General features: G+C 55.9%; 2 protein-coding genes across 8 annotated transcripts in view; both read right to left on the bottom strand.

Moving 5' to 3' along the window:
* The window catches only part of TEAD3 (TEA domain transcription factor 3), a 61,565-nt gene extending 61,226 nt beyond the window's left edge, over positions 1–339 (bottom strand). The window contains exon 1 of one of the 3 annotated variants that reach the window (XM_074977885.1): positions 85–339. The gene's annotated coding sequence lies outside the window, so the exon portion shown is untranslated. The remainder of the gene's footprint in view (positions 1–84) is intronic. The other 2 variants (XM_074977884.1, XM_074977886.1) reach the window with 2 other exon arrangements.
* Positions 340–11,231: 10,892 nt separating this feature from the next.
* Positions 11,232–23,927, bottom strand: part of TULP1 (TUB like protein 1) — a 38,850-nt gene continuing 26,154 nt past the window's right edge. For 2 of the 5 annotated variants that reach the window (XM_074977356.1, XM_074977353.1), the window contains 9 exons: positions 23,230–23,343; positions 21,695–21,835; positions 20,926–21,023; positions 20,063–20,233; positions 17,802–17,914; positions 16,954–17,062; positions 16,412–16,510; positions 15,679–15,850; positions 11,232–12,045 (listed from right to left, as the gene is read on the bottom strand). In XM_074977356.1, the coding sequence (XP_074833457.1) occupies positions 11,912–12,045; positions 15,679–15,850; positions 16,412–16,510; positions 16,954–17,062; positions 17,802–17,914; positions 20,063–20,233; positions 20,926–21,023; positions 21,695–21,835; positions 23,230–23,343 (1,151 nt within the window). In that variant the 3' untranslated portion in view covers positions 11,232–11,911. Of the gene's footprint in view, positions 12,046–12,147; positions 12,273–15,678; positions 15,851–16,411; positions 16,511–16,953; positions 17,063–17,801; positions 17,915–20,062; positions 20,234–20,925; positions 21,024–21,694; positions 21,836–23,229; positions 23,344–23,927 lie in introns of all 5 variants that reach the window. The other 3 variants (XR_012642568.1, XM_074977354.1, XM_074977355.1) reach the window with 3 other exon arrangements.

Below are 23,927 nucleotides of genomic sequence, written 5' to 3'. Positions count from 1 at the left end.
CCGGCGGGCGGGGGAGGGGAACGGCTAGCCGCCGCCTCTCGGCGCCTTACAGCAAAGAAAGCCCCCCGGCCTGGGGGCGCTTACCTGCTCCGTGCTCCGGAGCGCTCGGCCGGCCGCGGGCGAGCCGGGGGTGCTGTGCCGGGCGGGGGTGACAGGGGCGGCAGGAATGCGGGGAGCGCGGCTGGCTCCGGAATCCGCGCACGGAGCCAGGCGCAGGGAAGGGAAAGTTTGTGCAAGGGAGGAGCAGAAAGTTGGGAGTCAATCAGGAGGCAGCTGGGCTGGGCTGCGCCCTCCCCCCCCTTCACACGGCCTCCAGCCCCGGCCGGCCCTCCCCCGGCCAGGGACCGGGGCAGCCTCCCAGCCGGACCGGCTCCGCCAGCCGGGGGCGGGGGCTGGGCTCCTGGGCACCCCTCCGCAAGAAAGCGGGGCCCCCCCATGCCGGAACGGGGCGGGGGCATTGGGGTTCCCCTTGGCTGGAAAGAAAGGGCTGGGGGATTAGTGAGGATCCTCGCTGCTGGAAGGCGCGGGGTCATTGAGGGTCCCCTTGGGGGATATTGGGGTTCCTCTCTACTGGAACGAGGCTGGGCTATTGGGGTTGCCCTCTACTAGAAGGGGCTGGGGGATTCGGGAACCCTCTTGTTGGATGTCAGCTGGGGGATCGCGGTGCCCCGCTGCTGCAAGGGGGGTTGGGGTACATGGGTTTCCCCAGCTGGTCGGGAGCTGGCGTACTAGGGAGTCCCCTTGTTGGATGTCAGCCGGGGGATTGGGGTTCCCGCTGCTCGAAGGCGGCTGGGCTGTTGGGGTGCCCCTCTAAAGGCCAGACAGGGTCAGACGGGAGCGATCCCTTCTAGGGGATGGGATAGGAGTGGTCTCGGGGTGCCCCCTTGGGGAGGGTAGCCTGGGGGGGAGAACAGGGGCTAGCCCCCCCCATGCATGAGAAGTGGGGTGTGTTCCCGACGCTGGAGGGGGCGGGCAGGGGGGTGCAGCCCGGTGGGGGCAGGACCCCTCCCTGCCCAGGGCGTGGGGGCACAGCGGGCCAGGCCCTTGCCCGGGGGCGCTGCACGCCAGAACTGCAGCGGCGCCAGCAGCATAGGGCGCGCGCTCCCCAATCACAGCCCCGGACTGCGCGGCTGACGTCAGAGCTGGAGTGGCGCCCGGCTCCGTCCCCAGCCAGAGAGACGAGCTGGCTCGCGGGCCACGCCTGCCCCGGCTGCTCAGCCTCCTCCTGCAGCGCCCCCTGGGGGAGCCGGCCGGCCAGGGCAGGCGGCAGGCAGGGGAGTGCAAGGCAGGCAGGCAGACAGGTTTCAGGGTGGGGAGCTGGTCCCAGGCTCCTTATCTTGTCCCCTGGCCTCTGCTCTGAGCACAGCCCTTCAGATTCCTCTGCTGGCTTCCCCTTCTGCTCCAAGCTTAGCTTCCTGCAGCCCCCCCCACCCCCCCAGTGCACCTGGGGTGCGACACCTGTGCACAGCCCGTGGGTGGCCAATGTGCACAAAGAACGGGCAGCCCAGGGTGGACTGGGAAGTGGAAGCAGACCCCGGGCTGTGCCTAGGCAGCGAGTTAGATGAGACCACAGCGCCTGTGCCCCACCAGTACTCAGGCATGTGGGCCTGGCTCCACCAGGGCGTGGGCTTCTATTTTCAGAGCTGTGCCCACCCTAGGGTGGACCAGCGCAACTGTCCCAGAACCTGCACTTGGCCCCCTCTCCACCTCTTCCCCAAGCCCCTCTCCCCTGCATCTCTTTCCACTTTTCTGTCAGTCTCCCGAGTGACTCTGGGAGCTGGTGGGCTGGGGCCAGGTCGCTTAGTGCTGCCAGCTCCTGGCCCACCACTAACCCGCCAGGCTGCCCTGGACCCTGTGCCCTCCCACAGTGTGCAGTTAGGGGCGGCTCTGCTTGGACTCATTCTGGCACCAGCAAAAATTATATAAATCTGTCACCCAGGAAGCTGTGCACAGATTAGCTCCCATCTACTGAACTGTTGACCCCTGGCCTCCACTCTTCCCCACATACCACCTACCCCACAGTCAGCTGGGGACTATGCAGTTTGCTAGTTTAGTGTCATTTTTTGCTCTTACACCAGCGCAGAATGCCTCGTATTGTCTCCCTGTTATGCTCCCCTCCCCAGCGCTGGCTTATTAATTAACATGTCATGCTGGATCCAGGTATCCAAAGTGTTTAGAGCTATATTTCCTACCACCCACACGTGGGGCTTGATTTCATTTTGGCTCTTCAATTGTGGCCCCAATTTTCAAAAGCACCCAGCACACAGCAGCTCCCATGGTGGCACCGAGGGATAGGTTTTTTCCAAAAGCTTGTCCCCCCCGTCAGCGCTACGTCTGATTTTTCCCTCCCCTGAATGGGATGATTTTGGTTATGTGCACCCCAAGGGAACTGAGGTGTGACACATCACCTTTGTATTGGTGCACGAAACAAAATTCATGTGGCGGGGTGGGGCCGAGGGGTTCTGAATGTGGGAGGGGCCAAATGCTTGGGGCAGAAAGTTTGGGGGTGTAGAAATGTGAGGGCTCTGGCCGGGAGATGGTGGGTTCTGGGGTGGGCTGGGGGTTGAGGGTCTCAGGCCTGGGTCAGAGGTTGGGGTTGAAGGGTGTGAAGGCTCTGGCCCAGAATGCAGGCTCTGGTGTAGGGTCACGTTGAGTTCTCCAGAACTACTGTGAGGAGAGAAGACTTTCCCCCCAGCCCCTCTCATCTGGGCTCAGAGGAAGGCACCTTTCCCTGCTGTGGCAGCTTGGGGATGCAGGACGCGCATCCCTCTGCCAGCCCCAGTAGGTTCCAGGATGGCTGAGTTGGAGCTGGAGGAAGGCTGCCCCGGCTGCCAGAAGGGGGTCTGGGGCCAGGCCACTCCAGCCACAAGGGTGCGGGCTGAAGTGCGTGTCTGGGGTGAGACCACTCTGGCTGCAGTTACCTTTGGGCCTGGGGAGAGGCGCCAGGTTCAGGCCAACACTCCTCCAGCCAGGCCAAGGTGGAGGCCAGGCTGGAGTCTTAAAGTCATTTCGTGAACAGATGGAGCAATGAGACTGTTTTTGTGTAAAATTAATCATGCACAAGTGGTTGGGCTTTATTTCATTTAGCAGATCACATTTAAATGCCTGTGCTGTTTGGATCAGCCCCTTCTCAAAGGAGGCATGTTCAGATGCAGTCATTTGGTTCGGCTGCATGTCAGAAGTCCATAATACTTGCTGTTGCTATTCCTCTTCTACTGGTAGGAAACAGCCACTGTCATTTCCAAACTAGCAAATAAAAGTGCTACAAGCAATATAAATAATATTTCCCTCTGGTGGAAAGTCCACATCTAATCAAAGCACCAAAACGAGCTCTGGCACTGTAAAAACCCCCAGCATGTGCTAAAAAGAATCAGTAATGATTGAAAGTCTTTAAGTCAGTAACAAAACCCATCTTCTCTGGTAGCTCGTGGCAAAGAGGAAGCACCTAATCCTCAGGTTGGCTGCCAGAGGATTCCCTTCTTCCTTAGGTGGTTTAAATTACAAAAGCTATTACAATTGGCAAACCAGAGCAACCCAAACACCTGCTGCTGAGATTTAGCCCTGGTTACAGGTATTGGTGTTGGTTTGAGCCACCTAGTAGCTGAAAAGCAGCATGTTCTCGTAAGTCAGCTGCTAGCCTAGGCCTGCAGAGGCCAGCTTTCTATTCCTGTCTTTGTTGCGAACCTGTTGTGTGAGTTTAGGCAATCACTCCTCTTTGGTCTTTGTTTATCTGATCTACTGAGACACTAAATTCTTCAGAGCAGGGACTGTGTGTCTGTCCAGTGCCGTGCCCAGCCCAGTGGGGCTCCTGGAGTAGTAATAATCAAAACAGATTCTGTGTTCCAAGTTGAAGGAAGGCCGGAGGAGGACTGAGGGGCAGAGGAAGCGATTTAAGGACATGCTGAAGGCACACATGAAGAAGTCCAGCATTGGTACTGACACTTGGGAGAACCTTGCCCAGGACCATCCCTGGTGGAGAGCGGTAATCCGTGAGGGGGTGGCGCAATTTGAGAGTTCCCACCGCAGTGCAGACAGGAAGCGGAGAAGACTAGAAGAGTGGCAAAAACTGCACCGCGCCCTTCCAACAGCTACCAACACCTGCCCCTTCTGGGAGAAGACCTGCAGCTCCAGAATCGGGCTGGTCACCTTGTTCTCACCAACAGGAGGGGGACAGGAAGACGTCCTACTCGACCGCCCAGAAGAAAATAATCAGCTACTTGTCCATTCCCCGAGCAGGTACCACACAAACAGCAGCAGGACAAGTGGAACCCACACGCCTATGTGTGGTTAACTCAAGCTCCCGTCACATACACAGCTTGAGTTCCTTCTGCCCTACACCAGTTTAACTCCATCGATTCCCAGACGTTCCTCCTCATCTACACCAGCATGTGAGAACCAGATTTCTCCCCTATGTGCCTCAGTCTTGTGGAGCTGCCCTCCTTCCCCGCCGTGACGTCATCCACATAGCCTCATTTCTGCACAGTGAAATAACCCCCTCCCTCATGTTGAGCCATTAGCACAGGGAGGGCTGGTGGATCGCATTGCATGGGGACACTAATGTGCACAAGCCTTGTGGAACAGAGGTTAACAAGGAGCTTGGCCCATGATGACTGTGACAACGAGGGATGGGGTAGAAGCATCGTCAAGCTGGGGGACGGCAAAGGAGGAGCAGCAAGAGAAAGGCTTGGGCAGGGCAGGAATAGAACTGAGGACCAAGAGGTAGGCTGGGGAATGAGATCTGTTCAGTCTCTATCACCCACAGTACGGCCAGATGGCGAACAAGCGTCCGGAACCAGGCCTGGGGTAGGCCAATCACAGCTAACTTGACTGGAAGGGAGCATCAGGCCTTGAACGAACCACCCACCAGATTCTAGGTACAGGTGAAATTTGCCTGATAGGCAAAACACCTACTGGGAACTTCAACAACAATATTCTGGGTGACCCAGCTGCCCTGTGGGCAACTCTCCAGAACAGCAGGAGCCTTGCTTAACAAGAACCTAGGAGGCGGTGAGGCTTTACCCTACTTTAGGATGTAATATTTTGTTCACTTTCCATGAAATAAAATGCTTCTCCTTCCTGGTTCATTGGCCAAACAGTGGTGATTTCTCTCTGGGGCCACCTCTATACTTACAATACTTAGGGCTCGATGCTCTAAAGGTCGATCTTCCAGCTCTAGGCCTGGTCGTAGGGCACAGTGAGCGAGACAATTGCCTTAGGCCTCACGTACTCAAGGCCTTGCTCTCCAATTGACAATGCATCCATGGTGCCTGCTGTCAGCGTGCCACGTTGGGCTCCACACCTCCGGCCACGTCCTGCTGGATTGGCTCTGTCTAGGGTTTGATTTAGAATGCCGAGTAGGGATGCACTAAATTGAACACTGATGACCTTCCCATTGACTCCAGTACTCCTCATGGTCACAAGGAGTAAGGGAAGTCACAGGGAGGGGTTTTCCCGTTAACCTCTTGCAGCAGGGCCATGCTGGAAGTTTGACTTAAGGTATGTCGACTCCAGCTACACAATTCTTCAGCTGGAATTGCATATCTTAAGTCCAATTCTTTTGCAGTGTAACCCGGCCTGGAGCCAGAGGGATCAGGAGACATACAATTAACCTGGCTGTGGGTATTTTGCTTTGGGTGAAATTCAGCATGGAGGTGAGAATGTGCCAGGGTTGCCAACCATCAGCAAATTGACAAACAGTCTGTAAAAAAATTAGCTGAAATTGGAGATGTCCGTAAAGTCTGTAAAAAAATTTAGGTGTCTGTAAATTTCGTAAAAGTTCAATAAAATTAAAAAAAACAAAAAACAAAAAACAACCCAGCCATTATTCTATAGCAATTACATTTCTCCTGTGCTGCTTCAGCCATTTTATTGCAGAGCAGTAGAAATTGGATGTTTTAGTTGATTATTTAGCTCATTGGTTGAGGTGAGGTCACGTGAATCACATCGTCCACGTGATGTCATCATCTACATTATTCCGCTGAGTTAACGTCAGCACAGTGACAACATGGCTAACAAAATGAAAGGGAGTTAAATAGCACATTGTTCTTGTGACGTGTGAATGACAATTACTTTTCACTTTTGGCCATTTATGCCATCTGCTTATAGGATAAAATTGATGTTCGTAAAACGAAATTTGTCTGTTCGCAAATTTTTTCCATTTCGTCCATAAATGAAATTTCTGTGGATTGGCAACCCTGGAATGGGCCCTGCAACACTTAAGACCTCAGCAAAGGACATACGTAGGGATGGGCCTCATGCTGGCGCATGCACTGTGAGCTGTAAAACTCCTTTAAAGAAAACTGCATTTTGAGTCACAACGAAGTTGATAGGATCTTTTTCATCATTCCCTGCAGCAAACATTCCTCTCCTCCCGCCTTCTATGCATTGCTCTTTCATTGTGTCCTTCACACTCTCTGAAGCACAAAACAGATGCACATTTCAAATGCTACAACCTTTATTCTCTTCTGCTGTCTCTGGCACTAACAGTAAGAACAAACAAAGGACCAACCATCTCCTGCCCTGGTAAATTGTTTTCAGTTGTTTCCTGTGCTGCAGTTGGTTTCAGTTTTGATTATTTGCAAGTGGGACTGAGTTTGGGTCAGCCTGGCATGTGCTTTAATTGCTGTTGGCTGAGTGCATGTGTTGCTAGAACGGTGCATGTTGGAGTAATTCTGTAAGGTGCTCTTTGTTTATATGCTGTGGGTTGTGTTTTTCAGCGGCTTTTGTGTTTGCAGTCTGCGGTAGTGTTATAATAATTGTTTAGGTTGCGTAGGGATGCTAGTGGGCTGGTATTTAGGTGAGGTAAAAATATTTTTGTGGGGCTGAGAGGCAATGATGGGCAAAGCTGAAAAGGTTCAGATGTTTGACTTGGCCGCTACCCCAAAGAAAATAAACCAAGCTGGGACCTTAGGGAAAGCATAGGCAGAAAGTTTCACGCCAGGCCTTCTACCAGGACTTCTAGTGGCATGTCTACACTGCAGCCTTATTTAGAAATAAGCTATGCCACTGCTACACACAAAATGCATTTTGAAATAGCACCCAGAGTTCTGGCTGCTGGTACTTCAATGGCGGCAGCTGGAGTTCCGGGCCTCTTTGAAGTGCCATGGCAGAGCCACTCTGGATTGCTGGGCAGAGGAGGGCCGTTGCCGCACTCGGAGTGGCGGTAAGGGCTGACCACCCTAGGCCCCCTCCCTTCCAGGGGGTTGGAGCCCAGCCCTCTTCTCAGCTTGCATCAGGGGCCCATGGTGACTACCTGCCCCACTGGACCTGAGTGTAGCTCAAGGCAGCCAGTGGCCCTTCTCCTCCTGAGAATTTGGGCAGCAGCAGCCAGCTCTTCGGGAGTTCCACTGAGACGTGCCAGGAGGGGTTGGTTGGTTTGTTTGTTTGTAATAACGGCTCTTCGACAATCAGTCATCTTAGCCCACACCCATGACTGTGCATCCATCTAATTCTTATTATTGCACAACCCCGCAGGACACAACGGGGTGGAAAGTCAGGCTCCGGTCGCTCCCTGCCCCTGACAGGGTTGGGAGGGAGGCAGGGGCTCAGTGGCGGCTGCCCTCTCCTCTATGCCGTGAGCAGTGACCAAGTACTTTACACCTCATTACTGTGCTGAATGGGCGGGTTCACTTGGCCCTGCCTCAATGCTGGGGCCTGATTTGGATGACTTCTTGAGGTACCCTCCAGCCCAACATTTCTATAGTTGGCACTGGGTCATGGCCTTTCCGGATTTGCTGTGGGAGACCAGAAGCGATGACTCAAGGATCCCAGCTGGTTTTGATTCTGCACCTCTGATTCCTTCCCTCCTCCCACTAGTGTCCCCCCATAAGCTACACGCTTGGGCAGGGGCCCAGGAGAGGTTCCAGTGCTGCCCAGCCAGGCACCCACAGTTGGCAGCATATATTTCTATCAGTGGTGCACATTTGCACATGCCTTGTTGCTCATAAAATTTATTCCACCCATGGATGGGAAAAATTAGAGGGAACACTGCCCCCTCCTGCATGTTCATCACCCCCTGCTTATTCATGGATTTGCTTGTGAGCCGGGGCAGGGCAGTCCAGTTGTCGCTCCACCTAGGGAGTCCCCAGTGAAAGAGATAGAGGATTAGAGCCCCTTCAGAACCACAGTTATTAAACATTCAGCAGCTCCACTCTTAACAGTCAACAATGGACTTCCTTACAGCATGACTTTACAGAACACCTTCCAACTCTCCTGATACACCTACCTGCGGGATTCATTGGCAGACGACAGTCGTCTGCTACCTCGAAGCAACGCTTCACAGGAATTTAGTACTAAAAGTGAAGAATATCATTGTAGCCAATTAGAGAAGACAGGAAGCTGTTCAGTACAGTAAACCATCGAGATACACGCAAGTTGGTTGCGCATGTCTCGGTTTAAGGGGACTATCGCCCCTGACAGGCTGCCCCTGGTTCCTGGCTCCCCTCCCCTGGCTGGAGCCAGGAAACTGACCAAGGCTGCTGTCTTAGTCAGTTTCAGGGTTTTGCAAGGGGAGGGGAGCCCAGAGCCAGGCTGACCTGGTTCCTAGCTCCCAGCCCCTTGCCAGACCAGGGCAACTGACAAGCCATGTGCTGATCAGCTGCCCAGGTCCTGCAAGCAGGAGGGAGAGGGGAACCAGGCTGCCCCCTGGTTCCCAGCTCCCTGCCACTCTAGGAGTCAGGGCTGGTCAGTTTCCTGGCTCCTGCAAGCCCGGGGGAGCCAGGAACCAGGCCGTAGCCTGGCTCCCATATCCCCTCAACTTGTGCAAAAATTTGAGTTGCATGGGGGTTGCAGGAACAGAGCCCCTGTGTAACTTGAGGGTTTACTGTAGGCAAAAGCTAGTTAACCCAAATGAACCCTGGTGTCGTCTTGGCCAAAAAAAATCAAGCATACCTGCCCTTCCAGAAAACATCACGGAGCACTGAAATGGCAGGTGATCAGAGGGCTGGGGAGTGAGGATTTTTCAGCCAGACAGGGCCATGCCACAACTAATCAACACACAAGTACTGAATCAGAAGGAAGAGCGCCACGCCTGCTGAGTCACGGCCAACACTTCCTGAAGCACCTTGCATTTCCCCTTGGGGTCTCTTCTAGCAAGAACCCAGCCCAACCGTGCTCCACTGGTCAGGTGTAACAAGATCCTGCCTGGTAGGCAGGAAGGCTAGAAAGAGGCGAGAGGGTTTGGAATTGCTGTTCATCCAATAAAGATAACTCAAAGCACAGGTTGTCGTTTAACGATTCCCCTCCCGTCCGCATTAGGAGGGGGGTGGCTCAGAATCTCCTCTGTGGAACGGCCAGCTGCATTTATCTTCCACGTGGGTCATTTTACAGGACTGGGGCTCCTCTGCTTGCTTGCTTCAATATTCACACTCATTGACAAGATTTGGATCCTCAAAGCAAGAGCCTTGGAAGCTGTTTTCGTTCAGCAAGGCCTGGAGGGAGGAAGGGAGGGAGATGACACACCCAAAGTCACGTGGAGAGGAGTCGGTGATCCTCCCTGGAGTGCAGGGGAAGGCTAATGCGCTGGAAGCATGGAGAGAGACTCCATTGCCTGGCATGTGTGATTGTGCCTGACACTACCCGATCACACTGGCAATATTTTATATCTGATTTACACAGCTGTCAATGACTGTGCAAGACAGAGAGCGATGAAGAATCAGACTCGGGCTGTGAGCAGCAAGGCAGTAGGGATATCAGCACCTCGCGGTCAGAGCCAGGGATCACAGCCTGCAATCGAAGGAGCTGTACCCTAGGGTTGGAGCTGGGGCAGCTGGGAACCAGATGTCAGGATTCACGGGCTGGATGAGGCTGAGGGCAGGAGCCGGGAACCCGGCGAGGCTGAGGGCAGGGACCAGGGGCAGCAGGGGAAATCAAGATGCAGAGGGCAGGTCTGTGGCAGCAGCAAGTCAGGATCCTCCTTGTTGCACAACTCACTGCGTCCTTCTCTGGCTTCAATCGTTCACTTGGCCGAACCAGGGACGCCAGAGCTCATCTGATCAGGTCCCAGCCACTGGTGCAGCATAAGCCCTTATGGCACATCTCCACTGTCAGGCTTCCATTGCTCCCTGCCATGGCGCCTCCTGCTGGTCTAGCTGGGAAAAGCTCTTCCAGCCCTGGAGTGCCCCCTGTTGGCCAGCGTCTTACCCACAGGCAGCTGCCTTCAAGCTCATGTCCCTCCCACCCCACGGTGCCCCTTCCCTCACAGTGCTGCCCCATGGCAGTGTCGCCACGCGCTGGGCTCCGCCCTATACTCACCTTGCTGCGGTGACCCACCACCACTCATCAACTAGCCTCTGTCTCGGGGCAAACTGCAGCCTGAAATGACCACTTTTATTGAGAGCGGGGTGTGGACCTGCAGCCTTCTGCCCTGGCTGGCTCCCTGCAGCCCTAATACATCTCAGGCCATGAAAGCCAGGCTGAGTCAGCCTGGGAGTTTGCCTGGCCAGATCTCCCCAGCTCTGCCTGCCCTTCCTTTGCACTGCTCTGTCCCAGGTACCCTCTCTAGCTTCCCAGGCAGGCAGGTCCTTCCTTCTGCAGGGCTGGAACAAGAATGCAAATGCATCTTGTCTCCAGGGGCCCTTCTTATTGGGCCTAGCCAGGCGCTGATTGGCTGTCTCTAGCCCTCTTCTGATTGGCCCACGGTCCAGCTGTCTCTCAGGCTGTTTTACCCTTATTTTAGCAGAACAAGAAGACCACCCCACTGCACGCAATCATAGTATGCCCATTGGGTGGTGATGTGGATGTAGGCCCAAGTTCAGAGCTTACAGAGAGTCACAAGTGGCCTTTCCGCAATGGCTGCACAGGGAAGACGGTGATGCACAGGGTTGGAATTAGGTCCGTCTCTGCGTCTATAAAACCCAGACAAGCTCTTTACTAGGCTTGTGCCAGGTGCTGGTTGGAAGAACCTGCACAAGGACATACCAGATCAGAGCTCTGCACAAATCAATCATCCCTGCTGCATAGATGGAGGCCAGAGTATTGCTGTCCAAGAATCCAATATATCTTCTGCTTGGAGACGTTCTAGTACAGGACAGGGAGGAACTACCTAGTGCGGACAGTGCGTGCGAGGAATACGTCTCCATTCCCTTGCTGGACCTGTTCTCGGCATATTGCGAGCACGCCAGTCCAGCACTAAGTTCCATTTCATTTTTTAAATGGCCATTTCTCACCCACGAGTCCCATGCTTTGTCTGGCCTAAGCGAATCTGTTGCATTATGAACAGAGACTTCTTCCGGCAGTTGCTCATTTATTGATCATTATCAGTACAAAGAAAACAAATCCCCCCTCCACCCCCAACCGCCTTTGTCATTTAACCCTAATGCTACAATATACAAAAAAGAATCTAAAAATCTCAACAGCATTTCCACGATTCCAAGGAACTTCCTGAAAGGATGGAGCAGAGTAACCGTCAGGCTCATCGGCTACGTATAGCGGGAGTAACTCTGCTTTATGGACAGGGACTAGCGCCCAGTTCTGAACCAGCCAGAGACTCAGCGGAGACAAGACTATAAAAAGTTCTATGGTATTGTACAGTAACAGTCCAACCTGCTACAGCTTACAAGAGCATCGCTGCAGTGCTTGGGGATGTCTCATCAGTGAGGGTGGAAGCCGAGGAAGGCAGAGTGGTGACTGTGTGTTATCTGACCTTCTAAACGCTGACGAGAGCATAAAGATCTACATTTAGTGACTCCCACTGGTCTGAGGCAGCCCCACTTTCCAAATGTGCACAGGTGATATCAACGCCAGACCAGCTGTTATTCCCATCGGCGGAGTGAATCACAGGTTCTCGATTGTCGGTGCAGATCCTCGCATTGCAGGCAAACCCCTCCAGAGCTCAGCTGCTCCAGCAGGCAATGTCGCCTCTCTGACTGGCCTAGGCTCGGTACTGCACGGGTGTGTGGGGCTCCCCGGTGTATTATTCACAGGCCAGCTTTCCATCAAAGCTGGACAGGGCAATGGCAAAAGCCTGCATAGCACACATGGGGTAGTTGTAGTCCATGGTGAAAGCGTCGTCTGCTACGCGGCCAAACTGCATCACAATGTAGTCAGCTGAAAGAGGAGGCAAGAGAACATGACGGCAAATGCATATGGGCAGGTTCCCGGGCTAGACTGCATCACAGCCCCACATCCTCAACCAAAACTCTGGCTTACAAGACTGAGACTGCCCAAGGTCCCACTCTCTGTGACAGAGCTTGGAGAATTCGGATCTCCAACATCTTGGTTCTTCCCAGTCATGTTGAATCACATGAGCCTCAATGTCCTGAAGACGGGGGGTTCTAAAGAGGATGGACAGATGCGGTTCTCAGTGGTGGCAGATGGCAGAAAAAGGTGCAATGGTCTCATGTTATAGTGTGGAAAGTCTAGGTTGGATATTAGGAAAAACTATTTCCCCAGGAGGGTGGTAAAGCACTGGAATGTGTTACCTAGAAAGGTGGTGGAATCTGCATCCCGAGAGGTTTTGAAGTCCTGGCTTGGGATGATTTAGTTGGGGTTGATCCTGCTTCAGGCAGGGGGCTGGACTTGACGACCTCATGAGGTCCCTTCCAGCTCTATGATTCTATGATCAGCTTCCCCTTCTTTAACCCAAGAATAACTCAACAGGTCGAGAGGCTTGGTTCATTAATGCCTATAAAAGCTCTGAGATCCTTGACTAGGAGATGCCACAAAGTGCTCCTCTAGGTCTCTGAATTCCCTGCTGGTCCCCACAACAGTCCAGCCAGAAAACCCATGTGGAAGTCCATCTTGTGACACATCCAGCTCAGTTTTCTAGGCCCCCCGAGGCTGAAGCTGTACCCGTAAGGAGCTGAACTCCCAGGAGCTCAGCCACAGAGGGTGGGTTCAGCTGGCGGTTTGTCCATTGAAGGTGACCTTCCAAAGAAGCCATTTCGATGGCGTCATGTCTGAGAGCTGGACTGTGTGGGCCCCGCACCTGCTGCCAGCTCCCAGGCTGAGGCTGAGCGAAGGGCGTACCAAAAGGCCGCGGGGCTCTCGCTCAAATGTCAAATGCAGCAGAGCAGGATGGGGCGGAGAAGGGAGGGGGCAGCAGCCTGGCTGCAGGGCTCAGCCACCTGCCTGACAGTCAGCTTGGCCAGTTGATCAACAGAACTTGCCTTCCCCACACAGCCCCGCTCCCTCGCTGATCGGGGAAGAGAACAGGGCGTTGCCTCTCCCAAAAGGGAAACTGATCTCTCCCTAGAACTCTTGCCCTGACTGTTCTCAGCCCTGCAGAAGCACTCCCCCCCACCCCCCCGCGCACAGCCTCTCTCCATGACTTCCTTTTGTTACACCAGCGAGGGTGAGAGAAAATCTGTAAAAATAACCGGGGGGCCCCCGACAGGTTCTTTCTGTCCTGTAATCCAACACTAACATCCCCTGATCGGACTGGACAGGTGACAGGCAGAAGAGCGCCTGGCCGCTCGCACATTTCACAGAGCTGCCAGGGCTCAGATAGTCGCAGGTGGCCTCTGCTGTGAGTCGGGGGCAGGAGGTGGGCGCGAGCTTTGAACCCCTGATTCTCGGGGGCCTTCCAAACCCAGCCAGCTCAGGCAGCCAACCAAATAAAACGTCGTTTTGCCACCAGCCTCGGAAGGGGGCCTGTGGGCAAGACTCCTCTGAGCTGAAGCTGCACCAGGTCTGTGGGGCACTGGACTCCCACTTGGGCCCAAGGGCACAGCCATCCCATGCGGGGCAGGGTTCTGGGGCAACCCCACCCCCGGTGCGGAGCCTGCGGCAACCCCCTACCTCGCCCGCGCCACAGGTCCCGCCTTCTTACCCCATCCCCCAAGCAAAGGGGCCCAGAGGATTAGTCGGGGCTGACAGCTGGACACAGCACTGGCAGAAGCCTCCCCTCCTCACTGCCACACACCACGAGCACAGTAGGAGGCAGCCTGGTCCATGCTACAGGGCACCACCATCCTCCCAGCCCACAGCACCTCACTCCTCCGCAGGTGCTGGGAACCAGGTGGGAGCTCTTCACACGGCTGCAGAGAAGTGAGGCTCAGCAGGCAGGGAAGATGGCACGGCACAGGCCAACACAACCCTCTAGTCCCTTCCGTCTATACAATGCCTGGGGCAGCGGCTGCCAGGGCCCCCCAAAGCCTGGCGCAGCCGCCCCGGCTTGTCCTGAATTTTCAAAATATCTCATCGGCTACACCCGGGGCCAGGCTTCCCGCAGAGCTCGGTGCCCAAACCCCCACGCCCCATTTGGGGCTGCTGCTGAGTGCTTGAAAATTTCACCCTCCGCTCTTCGAGGCCCCACGGGGTTGTTTTTTCAGAACGCTGAGTGATGCCTAACGGGGGTCAGCTGTGCTAGCGCTGAGAATCTGCACGGAGGTGAGTTTTCACGGCTTCCCAAGCAGACGGACCAGGGGGATCGTCTGTCCAGAACTCTGGCATGACACAGACCTGGAAAACTGTCCCCAGATCATTCCTGTGATTGCTCCCTCTGGGATTGTACGTGGGGTGACGGGAGTTCACACAAAACTGATTCAAAACCAGCCACAAAAGGGGGCCCACGTCATGCTGGGGTGGGCAGGTGCTTGACTATTGGCCTCAGTGGGAGCGGGTCCCGCTTACACCCGGGTTGAGTTTGGTCTGTGATCCTTACAGGGGTCTACACTTGGGTTATCTGATACTTGGCAGCTCACTGCCTCTCATGTCCCACCCCCGGCAGCTCACAGCCTGGGCCCAGCTGGAGTAACCTGCTCCTGGGGCTCTCCCCATCAGAGGGGTCCCAGCCAGGAGCTCTCACCATGGCCAGGTGGTCTGAGATGGCCTCAGTGGGGATGTGTCAACAGTTTCTTCCTAGGGCCTTATTCATCCAGTAGCCAGCAGCTGAGCCTGGAGCAGGGCACGGCCAGGAGGAGACCAATCTCCCTGCACCTGGGACCATGCAGAGGGCAGGTTCCAGCCTCAGGCTGCATGAACTGGGCTGGGGCATGGCAGACCTTCAGCTTTGGTCCCCTGGGCACAGGGGTGGGGAATCGTTTTTGGCTTGTGGGGCCACACAGGAGGAGCAGGGAGGGGAGGGCCAAGTGCTGATCCTTGCAGGCCACATCTGGCTCATGAACCGTAAGATCCCCACCACTGGCTGAGCACAATCCGCCTCGTGCTCTGGCTCCCCCGGAGCTCCATTCTGCACAGAGCAGAAGGGGGCCCGCCATGGGGCCCAACCCTGTAAGCAGCCCGGGGCCCAAGGGTGCGGCATCCTGCTTGCACAGTGGTCCTAACTCTCCCTGGGGGCAGAGCCGAGTCTCTGATTTAAATGAGGTTGGGGGTCAGGAATGTTGAGCTGGGGGCTGCTCTCTCCTCCATGCTCAGCCCCAATGGATGCAAGGTTCCAAGCAGGAGGAGGACTTCCCAGCGGCAGATCCCCCACCCTCAGCCTGCCGGGATCATTTGTTCTCCCCCGGTGTAAAGATTCTGCCCCCATCGCTGGGTGGCTGACTCTCTGGCTGATGCCCAACGCCAAGCAGATGCGGCTGATCCTGCCTGCCTGTGCTGGCTGCGAAGGGCCTCCAGGAGCAGAAACTCACTACCTTCTGGCTCCAAATCAAGGCCCAGATCAGTGCTCCCCCAGACACAGCCCCTCTGCAGCGCTCCCTCCAAGGAATCTCCTGTGTCACACGCACTGCTCTCTGACAGGGAACCGACCCGGCGTGGCAACTCTCCCCACGGACTTACGATCATCGCTGTGCACGATCTGGAAGTTCTTGACAGAGGCGTGGGTGACTCTGCCATGGAAGTTCAGGATGTAAGACTGGGTCTCATCGTTCCATACTGGGGCCTTGTTGTGTAGCTCGATCAGGTTGTCCATGTTCTTGTTCTGCCACCTTGTAAGAAGCCCGTCATTGTCCTGGGAACAGCGAGAGACACGCTCAGGAAGCAGCTTGAGAAAGGCAGGCACAAGTTTTTCAACCCAAGGAGCCCCTGTGAGTATCTCCCTGGGGCGCGGGGTCTGTTTGAGTCATTGTACCAGGTGTGGGTATGTGTGCTCCTCCTGACATCAAGGGGAGCTGGCCATGGGGATTCAGCACAGTATATGGGTCTATCCCCATGTGTGTGTCTGGACCTGCCAGGCTCTTTACATCCTCTCCATGCTGCAGGTTTCAGCCATTCTGTTCTCGTACTTATAACCCCTGGTAGCTCACTGGTTGGGTGGGGAACCACCACCCCCCTTAGGGATTGTTAATGCAACCCACACACCTGCTGGGTGTGGGTCACTGTCCTGAGATGAGTCTCCTCTACTGCCTTAGCTGAGGGCCTGCTGGATTTTATTTCAGGGGTAAAGGTTCCTGCACTAAGCTCCAGAGTCCAAGGTTTGAGTGCACCTCTGGGCATTATGGTAATAAAGGGGCTCCCACACTGAGGGGTGGGGGCCTGGCTCCGGGCTTTGCTGTCTGGTGTGCCAACTTACGTTTCGAGGCCGGATTGGCACCCGCTCATTGTCAGAATTCATTCCAGGGATGATCACGGTCATCTTCCGAGGGCCTCTGAACCCCAAAACGTTTGTCTCCTGAAACAGAAGCCCCAGCGGGCTCATCAGTGAGTCACCGGCGGCTCGTGCATCCCAGTCAGGGAGAACAAACATCCCCCTCCAAGACTTAGCAGCTGTTTCCTGACCCATTGGTACCAGCAGCTTGCATCTGGGACTCCCTAGCATGATGCTCTGGGCCCCAGCAGTGCCCCATTCTGCCCTGTCTCCGGCTGGCTGAGCACACAGCACAGCTGGGCTGTGTATGGAGGAGTTCTCCCTGGCACCACCGAGTGGACCAGCAGAGACTGCTGCTCTCCAAGACAGGACTCAGAACAGCCGTGTTGACTGGCGCTGAATCCAGGAGTCTCTTGGTCTGGCACAGGCTGCCATGAGCACAGTAGATTGAGACCGCTGTGGATGCTGCCCAGGGAGTGTGGCTCTCCACCTGGGGAGGGTGGAAGGAGCCCACGTCTGTCACTTACATACACGACGGCCGATAGCTCCTGTCGCACGTTGGACCAGTCGGTGTTCGCTCTGTCGGGGTTCACACCATTATCGAACACGGTAAACTTAGTCCCCATTAAATTAGATCTACAACGGAAGAGGGAAAATCAGGCTGAGGGATGGGATGGGTGGGGAGCTTGCGTTTGGCACCAATCCTCATCCCCGATTGAGGTTCCCTCTAATTTCTCCCTCCCATGTGTGGAATAAATTGTGTTATGTGCACTACGGGATGTGTGGATGAGCACCACCAATAGAAACACACGCTGCCGCCTGTGGGTGTTCTGTTAATCATTTGGTCACACTTGAATCTCTCCTGGCTGGCCGCCCAAATGCTCAGCTTTCAGGGAACACTGCCCCGAATCCTCCGTTTGCCCTTCCTGAGGTTTCCTCTCTAGGCACTGTGCTGCTGTGAAAGGGCAGTCCATGGCAAAAGGCTCTCTGGGCAGATGGCCCACGCACAGCACAGTCAAAGAGAAGCCACGGCGTGGGGACATCGGGTTTTTCCAAGGGTCTCGAAACTTCAGTCCCGTTGGCCCAGACTGTCCCTGAATGCTTTGGTGGCTGCCAGCCAGAGGGCCGATCAGAGTCAAGCACAAAGGTAGTTTTCATTACGCAAACAACTGTCCACAGGGAACAGGATCTGGACCCACTAAATCATTCCACTGAGCTGCCATCGGCTGGTGACCACTTTCATTCATTACCGACCCTCCCAGGGCAGGATTGGAACCTGCAAGCTCCCCGACCTTGCCAACACGAGCTGTCGAGCTCTGTCAGAAGGGCCGGGCCTCAGAGAACTCAGTTTTGCCCTGTGCCGCCTTTCTTGTACCTCAGCTTCCCAATGAAGTTCTCCCCACCTCGGGACAAATCAGTGGGATCGATGGAAATCAGGTAGTTCGAGGTCTTGCTCTTTTTCCGCTTCCGGCCAGCCAGCAGGAACACCTGTCGGAGAGGGGTGAGATGGGGCTGGATTACAGGGAGCGAGCCACTCTCTGCAGCTCCAGTTAAAACCACACACCTGGAAGAAACTCCATGAGGACCAGGACACACTAACGCTGCTTGCTAACATCCGGCTGGGAACCCACCAGCAGCGCCAACACTGCCTGGCTGGTAAGCACAGAGCTCAGGGCAAGGCCACTGTCCTGACACGCAAAGCCCTCCTGGTGACCAGCCTTCACTACCACAGAGATCTCCTGTCTCGTCGGCCGCCGCCTCCCAGGAGAGTGACCTTCCCTGGGACCATGAAACCACCAGGAGAAGCTCGGAGCGCAGGAGTTCGCTTCCATGGGAGCTAGGCCCACTGTCAGAGACGGGAGAGGTGAAGGAGCTCCCTGTGTTCAGGACTATCGGCTAAACCTGTGATGTCCAGCCAGTTCTGGAGCAATAGTCACTCTCTATTTATATAGGTTTATTGTTCAAGCCAGCGAGCCAGGCTCAACCAGCCAAACAGCCACATGTGGCCCGTGGCTTATGCATTGGACACCCCAGTGCTGAACTCGTGTTTGGGTCTTAGATTTCCCCTCGGGGTACTTTTAAACTCTCTGGGGAAGTTGGCTCCGGGCCCCTCCGCCGTCCCGGCTTTGAGCCGGATGCGAGTCTCGCTCCTGGTGTGACCGGTGTGGGCCTGTTGCGTCGGAACGCCGTGGTACAAGAGGAGAGGGCTGCAGCCCACCGCCCTTGAGCTGGTGCACAACGTGGAGTGGGACGCAATGCGGCCGTCTTGTGGGTCTCCCGGATGGAGAGAGTTGCAGAAATAGAGAGTTAGTGGTAACTCTCTGTGGGGCAGAGCCGTCCTAGGGGCGCATAGCGGAACCCACCCGCTGCAGGCCCTGCCCTTGCCCTGACCCCAACTCTATCCCTTTCACCAAGCTCTGCGTCTGCACCACCTTTTCCCATCCCTCCTGCCCCCATCGAACCCCTCTCCCAAAGCCCCCTTCCTCAAGCTATGTGAGCCCTGGGGGGCCTGGCACGGGGCAGCAGAGTAGTTGTGACCCCATGTACTCGCCACAGTGGCGGGAGCCAGAGCAACCCAACAGTCTTCGTCGCTCCTCCACCCGGCTCCCAGCCTGTTGCGCTTCACTTCACTGCAGCAAGGGGAAGAGGAGCGCCCTGGTCCCCGCCTGCTCCCCTCTGCTCCCCCAAGCCCTGCAGCACTCAGGGGAGCGCACCCCCAGCTTTCTCCATCGCGGTCAAGCAGAGCGCAGCCGCATGGGAGACGGGCAGTGGACCAGGCCAGGCTGCTGCGTTGCTCCGGGTCCCACGGACACACAGCCACACCGCTCTGAGGCTGGAGCAACGAGGGGAACTGCCGTGGCATAGCAGGAGGCACAGATGAGACAGACTCCCGGCGACAAACTCAGCCTCGGTTTAACCCCGGTGACTGCGATGGGCTTATGCCAGGGATGGGTCTGACCTGTTCGGTCTCTGTTCCCCTCAGCAATATATTTTTTAAGTGCTTCGCCAGGCTTTGAGTGTCCTGAGTAGAGCTGGTCGGGAATTTTTCAGCAATTTTTTTGTGCGTGCCCAAGTTCAGGTCCGTCTCAAGTCATGTTCCCGCTAATCTTTTCCATCCACCTGCAGAATAACTTCAAATGAGTCCCGAGGAACGTGCGGACGTGCGCCACCAATAGACACAAACCCAGCTGTGGGCGCTTTGCTAATCGGCGGGGTGGCACTGGAGTCTCTCGTGAGCAGCCGCACAAGCGCTCAGCTTACAGGGAACGCTGGTCTCCACCGATCTCCCCTGGGCCGAAGCTGCCAGACACCCGTTTCGCAGTTCCAGAGGTCCCTGTGTGATTCGAAACGACTTTCCCTTCTGACATTTCTGTCGACTCAACCACCGCCCGGTTCACAGAGCTCCACGGTCCAAGTCAAAATGAAATGTCTCAAGATTCTCGACAAGCGACACTTTGATTGACAGCAGCTGAAATGTCATGGGCTCTCAGTGTTTTGTGATGGGGACTTTTCAGCCCGTTATTTCCAAGTCTCAAAAAACTGGCTGGAGTGGGGAAACCACTCCCCTGTGCTCTTGCCCTGAGTGAGGGGTTTGCCCTGCTCCCCCAGGGGCCAGGACCTCATTTCACCACTTGCCTTTTTCTCGTTGTCCAAGTGCAGGTAATACGTAGGGTAGAGGCCCCGGTCCATCCCTTTCTTGTCTCGAGTGACCCGGCACTTGATGGTCACCCCCTGAGGAGCAGGCTGCAGCACAAAGTCCTCCAGGTTGCCCACTTCGATGACAGGGGAAGGCGGCCTCTCCTCCTTCTGCAGCCCCGCGCCCAGAACAGAAAGGGGAGAAGGCTTTAGGCAGGGCTTGTTCCAGGCACACGCTGCTACAGGACTGGTCGGAGAGAGAGAGAGCGATACCAGCCTGGAGCGCACTCACCACTGTGCGTAGGCCAGCAGAGTGCCCAGCCGCATCTCGCTTTGGTGCCTTTCCCTTCCCGTTCGGTCACAAAGGTCCCCGGGCCTGGCCAGTTGAGCACCGGGCCCCTCAGCTTCTCCCTTCTCTGACCTCAATGCCCCACAGCCACTGCAGCAACCTGATCAGGTGTCTCCTTTCCCCTTGGCCACCACAGGAACCTGCCAGGGTGTCCCCTTTCCTGCCAGCCACCACAGAAACCTACTGGGCTGACCCCCTTCCCACAAGCCACTGTAGAAACCTGCCCGGGCAACCTCCATGGGAACCTGCTGAGGCAGCCCTTTTCCCCTCCCAGATGTCAGGGGAATCTGCCTGGGTCCCTTTCTGTGGCTCCAGCCTCCATTCTTTCTGGACTCCCACTCTCGGACATGGGCTGCCTCTCCAGCCGCCACACCAGGAAGTTACCTCCAGCCCTACTGCTGGGGATGGCCCTGGATTTTCCTCTGGGGCTGTGATACTTCAGGGGCAAACGAGGCCGTGAGACAGCCCCATTCCCAGCACTGCCCCATTAGCCCTGGACTTGCCGGTCTTTTACCTTCTTGGCCTTCTTTCCCTTCCCTTTCTTGTTGGAGTTCTTCGGAGGGCTCTCCACGGCCTCGCCCTCACTCTCCTCTCCAGCGGCTTTGGGGAGAGCTGCAGACAGAAAGGCACACAGTGCCCACTGGGTATCCCCCACTCCGCTGCCCAGGATGGGAGACAGGAGCAGAGAGCACTGGCAGGCAGAGGGCACCAGGCAGTGGCCACCCTCGGCACAGCCGGCTGTCTGGGAGCCGAGCATTTTATACACCTGCACGGCAGTGTTCTCGCTAACTGCTTCCGTCGACGTAGGGATTAAATTTTGTCGTGTGCACCGATGCACGTGCGGATGTGCTCACCAGTAGAAACCCGTATGGCTCTGCCAATCAGCTGGGCAGCACCTGAATCTCTCCTGGGTGGCTGCCCAGGCGCTTGGCTTACAGGGAATGCTGGCTGTCCAGCCAAGCAGCAGCAGCAGGTCATTTCGGAAGCACTGTGGTGGGCATGCTGCCCGCAAAGGGAGCCTGAGGGACCCTAACTCAGTCACGTACCCCTTTGAGCTGCTGGCCTGGACACTGTGGGGTTTCTGCACACGGCAAGACAAAGGACACGGCTGATTCTACACTAAATGAGCCAGTAGGAGGCAACACACCCATCTCCTCCAGAGCCACCCACAATCACACCCCCACCTGGCAGAGACGGAAGAATCTGTAAGCCCCTCTCCTGCTGGCCCTCAGCACAGGGGCTTGTCCCTTTCTGTGCCCACAGCCAGCTCAGGGGGTACTCACCTTTCTTTTTGGTCTTTTTCTCCCTAGGGCCGTCGCCTCCTGCCTGGAACATGGCAGCTGTGTCCTTTCTCGGGTCGGGCTTGATTGGCTTGGTGCTGGCATCAGAGTCGTCTTCTGCCTCGCTGTTCGTGAGAGCTGGGGCTGTGGGGGGAGACGCACACATGGCGGGACGTGTCTAGGGGACATACGGGCCTCTGGGATCACAGTCCTGCCTCACCTCTGAGGGTCTCAAAGCCATCGCCAGACATTAGCAGGGAAGTGAAGGTGCAGCCTGTACACGCCTGACATTGCAGGGGAATGTCCCACTCAGGAGGCGGGAGTTGCTCAATGTGGGTTTTGCCCAACACCTGACTGGCACCCACACTCTTTAGGGATGTGCCATGGGGCCATTACTCATAGGATCAGAGAGTACTAGACCTGGACAGGACCCGGAGAGCTCATTGAGTTCAGTCCCCTGTGCTCACAGCAGGACCAAGCACCATCTAGACCGTCCCTGAGAGTCCACAACCTCCCAGGCTATTTATTCCAGCGTTTAACCCCCCAACAGGTCAGAAGTTTTTCCTAACGTCCAACCTGAACCCGCCTTGCTGCAGTTGAAGCCCATTGCTCCTCGTTCTGTCCTCAGAGGCCAAGGAGAACAATTTTTCTCCCTCCTCCTTGTAACCCTCTTTCAGGTACTTGAAAACCACTATCACGTCCCCTCTGTCTCCTCTGTTCCAGATTGAACAAGCCCAGTTCTTTCAGTCTTCCCTCAGAGCTCATGCTCTCTAGACCTTTCATCATTGCTGCTCTTCTCTGGACCCTCTCCAGTTTCTCCACATCTTTCCTGAAATGTGGTGCCCAGAACTGGACACAACACTCCAACGGAGGCCTTATCAACAGAACACAGCAGAAGAATGACTGCCCGTATCTTGCTCACCACACTCCTCTTAATGCAGCCCAGGATCACGTTTGCTTTTTTTTTTTTTGCAACAGCGTCACACTGTTGACTCATATTTAACTTGTGATCCACTATGACCCCTAGACCCCTGTCTGCAGTACTCCTTCCTAGACAGTCACTTCCCATTCTGCATGCATGCAGCTGACTCTTCCCCCCTAGGTGCAGTACTTTGCATTTGTCCTTATTGACCTTACCCCAGACCATTTCTCCAGCTAGTCCAGGTCATTTTGAGCTATAACTCTAACTTCTAAAGCCCTTGCAACCCCTCCCAGCTTGGTATCATCTGCCAGCCGACCAGATGCCCTCACCCAGATATTACACAGCATTTCCAGGGCAACTGGATTGGCACTGAGTCAGGGCAGGTGCTGTCCCTGCTAACGCATCACCAGTTTCCCTGGGAGGTCTCCACCCACCACTGACCCGACCCAATAGCTTCTCGCCTCTCTTTAGCTCACAACTCAGCCGTGGTCACAGCCCTTCCCATGGGCTAGGCCATATCCCCAGGGCTCCCCTGGTACCAGTGACAGCTCCTAGTTGATGCTGAGAGCTTGGGAGAGGTGGGGTGGGGGATGCATGGGCAGCCATCACCTGTCACCTTTCTTTTTGCCTTTTCTCTCCTTCTTGTCCCCGCCCACTTGGAACATGGACGCGGTCGGCTCCTTTGTGGGCTTCGCGGCTCTGGTCTTGGCATCCCCATCACTTCTCTCTCCTATGCGGGCAGCGAAAGGGGGCAGTAGAGAGAGGGAGGGATGTGGGCACAGAAGGGCAGAGCGAGGGGCGAGAGATGGGAAGGGAGGAAGAGAAAAGAGTGGGGACGAGCCAGGGAGCAAGCAGCAGAGAGGGAAGGGGAGGATGGGGTTGCAGGGGCAAAGGGCAGGGAGGAGACGAGCGAAGGGGGGGACACGGGGATGTGACTTCAGGGACCCCTGGAGAGGCAGACACAGGACAGCCCCATCCCTCTGCTCCCCAGCAACCGCAGCCACTTCCCAGCAGGCCTGGGCCCTCAGCTGGCCAGCGCTCCCTGCTAATTCCCAGCATGGGTGGTGACTGCCCTGATCACCCCCGCTGCGCTCGGTCATCTCTGACTGGAGCATCCCTCAGGAAAGCCCCAGGCTGCGGCTCTGCAGAGCTGCCCCATCTGTATCCCTGCTCTCAGGCCGTGTCTATCCCAGAACACCACCCCATTGGCGCTAGGAGGTAGGGAAGGAGAGTCCCTCTTGGCCCATGGGAGATAGCTAATTGGAAGGCAATGCTGAGAACGCTGCCAGCAGAGAGGCTTTCCCTCAGCCCTGC

The sequence above is a fragment of the Carettochelys insculpta genome, chromosome 26, assembly GCF_033958435.1.
Source record: "Carettochelys insculpta isolate YL-2023 chromosome 26, ASM3395843v1, whole genome shotgun sequence".
NCBI classification, from domain to species: domain Eukaryota; kingdom Metazoa; phylum Chordata; order Testudines; family Carettochelyidae; genus Carettochelys; species Carettochelys insculpta.
The sequence above is the reverse complement of the archived record's forward strand: the minus strand, read 5'-3'. Positions and strand labels throughout refer to the sequence as shown.